General features: G+C 31.7%; 2 protein-coding genes across 2 annotated transcripts; both read left to right on the forward strand.

The window, feature by feature from the left end:
- The first annotated feature begins 3,655 nt into the window (after positions 1-3,655).
- LOC18596650 (uncharacterized) lies at positions 3,656-4,673 on the forward strand. Its single transcript, XM_007025262.3, has one exon. The coding sequence runs from the start codon at positions 3,735-3,737 to the stop codon at positions 4,452-4,454; it is 720 nt and encodes a 239-aa protein (XP_007025324.1). The 5' UTR covers positions 3,656-3,734; the 3' UTR covers positions 4,455-4,673.
- A 1,259-nt stretch (positions 4,674-5,932) lies between these two features.
- LOC148762262 (uncharacterized) lies at positions 5,933-6,908 on the forward strand. Its single transcript, XM_088807396.1, has one exon. The coding sequence runs from the start codon at positions 5,998-6,000 to the stop codon at positions 6,616-6,618; it is 621 nt and encodes a 206-aa protein (XP_088663522.1). The 5' UTR covers positions 5,933-5,997; the 3' UTR covers positions 6,619-6,908.
- Positions 6,909-7,143: the final 235 nt, after the last annotated feature.

Raw genomic sequence — 7,143 nt, forward strand, 5'->3', positions numbered from 1 at the left:
ATAAAAAGTTATTTATTAAATACCATTTATGGTAATTTTAATTAAAATTAGAGTTTATATAAGTTGTTTTGTCAAACAGTTTATTTATAAAATAAAGCTTATAAAAAATAAATTTATCAAACAACTTTAAATTAATTTTAAAAACTATTATTTTTCATAAGAGTTTTATAATAGTTTTTTAAGTTAAAAAAAAAAAAAAAGGTCAAACATGTTCTAAAATTGGTAAGGTACCTAATTTAGCTTAATAAATGAAACTAGTTGACAAGCTTGTAGAGAGGTCGGTAAGGCCATTTCCGAAGAAAGTTGGAAAGCCACTGCTCATTGTAATTGTGAAGTTGTCACTTGTCATTTGCATATTAATATTTTTCAGGATTTATGTTTCTAAATTCTGTTTTCCATTTTCTTTGTTCCATTTTTATACTCTTGTAGTATGTAAGAGTTGTTAGGAAGTTCATATTTGTATTAGTTTATATATATATATATATATATATATATATATATATATATATAACTAATTAGATATTATAGTTTAATTAGATAACAATATTGCATTATAACTTTAACTTGATAATTTATATAATAATCTTAACATTTTTCCTCAAACTCAAAATGGTATGGAAACTACCTACCTGAGTTTAGAAATTAAGTCAAATTAAGTCTTGAAATCGATTAATGACATAATGTAGTAGACATATGATTAGACGAAACATATGACAGATCAAATAGTGTGACAAAACAAGTCGTAGAACATATTATATGACAAAATTCGTTACAAATAAAAAATGTCACAGACAGATCATATTACAGATAATGTGATGAAACATGTCGTAAAAAGATATATTTATTAAATTATAAATATGTTTAATATATATATATTTATAAATTATAAGATAAAGATTTTTTTTAAACAACTAATTAATATAAAAAATTTGACACTTGGATTTTCAGGGAAGATAAAAGAATTAACAACCTTGAAATATTGCTTTATTAATCTTCCAATTCTTATCCTATGAACACAAAAAGCTTACTGTTTTCGATATTTTGACAAAAACGGAAGCGATTCGATCTTACTCTTCCATCAAACTTCAAGTAGTTGCTTGAAATTTTGGTTGCAAATACCACGTGCTTGTATGTATTTTATTATTCTTTCAAGTAACCTGCCCCACTCTGCAGAAAACGAAAGAAAGAAAAAAAAGAGTAATTTCTCGATCCCACGCTCCAGCATGGCCTATTAGTATTTCTTTTGGTATTCTTTATTTATTGCGGAAGTCAACCTATCAGCGTTACGACTTACGATTTAATATCTTTAATCACTTTAACTACCTTCAAACCTTAAAGTTAAACACGTATTTAATTTTAAATTAATAATCGTGATCCATGCATTCAGGATTAATATTAAACATTTAATTTTTGGAAAACCATCGCTCATTGTAACTATGAAGTTGTCACTTGTCATTTGCATATTAATATTTTTCAGGATTTATGTTTCTAAATTCTATTTTCTATTTTCTTTGTTCCTTTTTTATACTCTTGTAGTATGTAAAAGTTGTTAGGAAGTTCATATTTGTATTATCTTTTACATATATATATTAATTTAAATTATTTTTATTATTATACATCTGAACATAAATATTATATTTTAAAATTATGTATGTTGTAATTGTGAATGAGTTATATATATATATATATATATATATATATATATATATCTGTAATTAGATATTATAGTTTAATTAGATAACAATAATGTATTATAACTGTAACTTGATAATTTATATAATAATCTTAACATTTTTTCTCAAACTCAAAATGGTGTGGAAAATGTCGACTTGAGTTTGGAAATTAAGTCATATTAAGTTTTAAAATCGATTAATGACATACTGTAATAAACATATAATATGATGAAACACACGACAGAACAAATAATGAGAAAAAACACATTACAGAACATATTACATGACAAAACTCGTTACAAATAGAAAATATCGTAAAAAATATCACAAACAGATTACATGACAGAATACATTACAGAAAATGTGATTAAATATATATAAATAGATACATTTATTAAATTAAAGAAAAACTTATTTACAATATATAAATATGTTTAATATATATATACACATTTATAAATTCTAGTATAATTTTTTTTTTAAAACAACTAATTAATATAAAAGATTTGACATGTAAGTTTTCACGGAAGATAAAAGAATTAACGACCTTGAAATATTGCTTTATTAATCTTCCAATTCTTATCCGATGAACACAAAAAGCTTACTGTTTTCGATATTTTGACAAAAACCGAAGCAATTCAAAGTTAGTATGTTATTCTGCCATCAAACTTCAAATAGTTGTTTGAAGTTTTGGTTGCAAATACCACGTGCTTTTATATATATATTCTATTATTTATTACGGGAGTCAACCTTTCAGTGTTAGGACTTACGATTTAATCTCTTTAATCACTTTAACTACCTTCAAACCTTAAAGTTAAACACGTATTTAATTTTAAATTAATAATCGTGATCCATGCTTTCCCACATAAATATTATTGCATTGGCCTGACAATGCCATACCTCTATTCCCACAAAGTCTTAATTATTTAAACAGAATACTAACAGTTTTGCTAATATCTCATAATGATTAAGTTTTACTAATAATCCCACGGCCTAGTTGTTGAGCAAATTGTTGGTAGAGAAAAGGCTGACACGTGTACTTCGCACGTGGGAATTGGATCTCCAGACCTAACCTAACCAATTATAAACAGATTATTCACATTTGGAGGATCAGAATATTCCTTAAAGCGAATAAATCTTTGACGTAAAAGCCCTTTGAATCATTGTGAAAATTTTATTCTGGTTTTGTAGTTTGAGTCTGAATTTATGCATAGCACGCCGTCTGCTGCCACGTTATAATTTTCTCGAATTTTGAAAATTTCTTCATTTAAAGTCTAAATTCTCTCTGTCATGATCCTTTGCCGTCTTTGAGATTGTCTAACTATTTATTTATAATTTTTTATTATTGATATATGAATCGGGTTAAGTGAATCTACCCCGATTAATATATACTAAACAAATTGATAGTATAAAAATTCGTATATGTATGTAAACTATATCATTTTTTATTTTTGTTTTGTGGAATGCAATTAATTTTGGTTTCTGAAATTTAGACAAGAGCATTACAACAACCGCATGTATCAGTAATCGTTGGGTGAATACGACCAAGAAGCTATAAACGGAAGTTGATCCAGACTTTAGGAAAAAAAGATGCTGGGTCATGGTCGTCATCATCGTCGGTAGTTTATCTTGGGATAATCTAGTAACCTCAACACCAATTCAAGTTCCACCACACGCAATAATTTCTATCTTTCTTTTTCTTTTCTTTTTGCTTCTTCTTAAAGCCACGTCATGTCCGCACGTTCCAATCAATTCTGCTTCCAGGAAAAAGCAACTCCCTCTGACAAAACATAAAAGTAAAACAAGGTTAACACCAATAATGTAATTAAGCAATACTTTCTTTTTGGTCATTACCATTATACCCCATGGAAAACGTGTGTTTCTTCCCTTGAATTTTTTACCCGTCATTTGTGTACGGCGGCGCTAAGGGTTTTTGAGTTACACAGTTGGGCTATTTTATATATATATATATATATTAAGGATCAAGGTCTGCGTTAAACCATAACCTCACAAATTTCAGAATCTTGGGAAAATCCTTTTTGCTTTCTTGAGCTGCCTTTAATGGAATCAGGGGAAATTATCAAGCTCTTTGATTCATGCTGGTTTGAGATGGAAATCTTCAAGAAGCATTTATCCCCATCACCATCAACAAGTTTTGAACCAAATCCAGATCGCCAAGATGAAGAAAACTCCTCAAAACCGGAGTTTAAACGCACCCCAACGCTCCATACAAGGTCCATGAGTGACCAGTTGAGCTTAAGCACAAGCTTCCTAGGTAATGGTTCTTTCTCACCAGACTCAGTTCTCCACGCACCAAAGCTCCATAAAATTATTTCAGGCAAAGAAATTACAGAAGAAGAGTTGCAAGAGGCGGATGGTAATATTCAAGAGGCACCTAATAACAAGGCGGTTACAAGTACGAGAATTACAAGAAGAAAGAAGGGTATAAGTAAGAGCTTGTCAGACTTGGAATTTGAAGAGCTAAAAGGGTTCATGGATCTTGGCTTTGTTTTCTCAGAGGAAGATAATAAGGATTCAAGGTTGGTTGAGATAATTCCTGGGTTGCAAAGATTGGGAAAGAAAGAGGGTGAAGAAGAGAGTAAGGAAGCTGATAAGGCTGAAGTTTCAAGGCCTTATCTTTCAGAAGCATGGGAAGTTTCAGGAAGAAGAAGAAAGGAAAACCCTTTGATGAATTGGAGAGTCCCTGCTTTGGGCAATGAGATTGACATGAAAGACAGCCTTAGATTGTGGGCTCATACTGTCGCCTCTACAGTCAGATGATGAGGATTCACAGTTCAAAGTTTTGGTTTTTTCTTTTTTTTGGGGGGGGGGATTATCTCTATTTTTCTCTCTAATTCTTTACATGATTTTAATCTTAGATACTGTATTCTGCAATCGGTTTTCTTCGTTTCAGTTTAATTTGTAAATAAAATTAGATTTGGCTGCAGTTTTTTTCGTTAATGAATTGACGATTTACTGGGTCTTCAGTTTTTACATAAATTTGTTTGCTCTTAGCCTATGGATGTTGATCTTAGCGCCTACCAAACTAGAAAAAGTCGACGTCTCAAAATTTCTAAACGGATTTTTCTTTTGCAAAAAGAACTAAACAAGTTGTGTCTGAGTGTAAGTTTCCACTAAATTTCTGAGATGCACGAATATATCTCAATTTGTTTCACATCATTGTCTTGTCTGAAAATCAAGGGAAATCCCCTTGTTAATTCCGTCTCAGCCTCTGAGGCAACTTTTATATTTTCTTTGTTTAGTAGTAGCAGATATTTGTCACTTTGCACCAAAATAAATGAAGTGTTAATGCAAGTTTTGTCCCCAAAAAAAATTGATAAGGTACAAATTGTGATGTTAACTCATCACCTAACAGAAAAAGGCTATTGCTTTGCTTTGAAGCTGGAATTTTGAACTCCATTTAGTTAGTTTCTAGAGCTGCAGCCATTAAATACATAAAAAATAAAACACATGGAAAATGAGTTCAAGTATGGGCATGTTAGGTCCATGAAAATAAGGGATAGAATCAAGAAGACCCGCTTTGATTCATCCCAAAGTCAAAGTTGAGCCCAAAGAAAAGCTACATGCCGAGCCCAAAGTTAGTGGAGATTCTCCTAAAGGCTAAAGTTGCTCTATGATTGGCCAGCCACTTATGAGTAGGAAACATTGTGCTTTAGAATTATCATAATAAGTGAAAGACAATGTCATGAATTATGCCTCTTTAGTTAAAACTTGCTAAATTTTTTCATGATTTCTTATAGATAAAATGTTGATTATTTAAATTAATAATAAATACATACCTGAACATTTAATTTAATAGTGGATGTATATACTCGATATATATTCAAATTCTTTGAAAATTTAATTGGAGAACAATAAAGATTAAACAAACTTGAAAAGGTGATTATAGAAAATTAACTTTCAGATTATTTTAATCACACTCTTTTTAAGTCATCTTTATAACCTTTTCTTCATCTTTAAAAAGGATTTAGCATTTGCAATACTAAAGTAATAGCGAATTGAGGATTAAAAGTGCTAAAAACACGCAATAATAACCAATGCCAACTAATAAGAAATGTCTTAAGGGTAGAATAATTGTACTCGTCCGCGTTGTTTTCGACCGTTGGCTGATTTCTTTTCTTCTTCCGTAAATACGCTTTTCAAATCCCCAAACAGCCCACTGACTCAAGCTGCCGGTTTTTTCTTTCCAGTAGGCCCAAAGTACCCTCTTTCTTCCAAGATTCACCATCGAAATAAGCATAGCACAAAGGGTTAGCCTTGTCATTTCAGAAAAACAAAATTCCCCTGATGCTTTGTCAAGATAATGAAGCCAAATGTAAGTGTAGCTACTACTGATTTCCTCTGTTTTATTCACGTTTATAAGTCTTGTTTTGCGGTCTTTGGTCCTCTCATGGATGGCTCGAGGAAGGTCATGGAGAGTTTGGACTCCCTATGGTTTTTCAACAATGTGCTCACAATAACAACATTGGAGCACAAGGGTCCCCTTGATGAAGACATAGTCAAGGAAGAAGTACCATCAAAACACAACACTCAGAGTACTTCTCAGGATCAACAAAATGAGGCTCCTAGCACTGAGATTTTAGTTCCAAGGTGCCCCAAGTGTGGTGAAATTGCCGTGGAATTTGAGCATCGGATAGTGCAGCCAGACCCAGTTGAAGAGGTGGAGTTTGCAAGGCCAACAGAGAAGTCAGAGAGAAGAAGGAGGAGGAGGAGAAGGAAAAGAAGCAAGAGAAAAGTTCTTGGAGAGCTTGATCTGGGGTTCCATGGTAACCTTGCTTCTGAGTCTTGGTTTTCTGAAGAAACATATGGATATCCAAACTCTGAAAGCCAACATTACACGAAAATGCCTCCTTTGAATGATGGTTTGGCCATGAAAGAGCACCTTAAATCATGGGCTTACGCAGTCGCCTGCACTGTCAGATAAAAATGATACTACTACTAATTCCCTGCTTGAAGGTAGAACCTGTTCATTTTGTGCCTGGGCTTGCTCAGTTGTTACTGCTCATCGTCTTGACTGTTAACTCTGTATCTTTTCTTCTGTATTTTCTTAATATGTTTCTTTTCCACTTTGGTAGATGTCCTAACCATGGTTATTTTGATATGGGAATGTGCATGGTAGTTTTGTCTACTTGTTTTTCTTTCTTCATGGATTTTGTATATTAACTTTGTGATTCAAATTATGGATATCATAAACACCATAAAATCCAAATTCAAGCTTGATGCTCATATCAAGAAATGGTAGTATTTCAAGATGTTTAAAGTTTCAGTAAATTCAATGAAACAAGACACAGATAGTACATTTTTATTTTATATCTTGCACTATGTAAAGAGTCTGGCAGTAGCATATACATCATTTGTACTAGCACATAAGATCAAAATTAAAAGTTATGAGGCATGATTGTTAAAGTAAGCCTATGGAAACTTTCACGTGAAAGGGGAGACATTTGGA

Source organism: Theobroma cacao, chromosome 6 (genome assembly GCF_053813885.1).
Source record: "Theobroma cacao isolate CCN51 chromosome 6, ASM5381388v1, whole genome shotgun sequence".
NCBI lineage: Eukaryota > Viridiplantae > Streptophyta > Magnoliopsida > Malvales > Malvaceae > Theobroma > Theobroma cacao.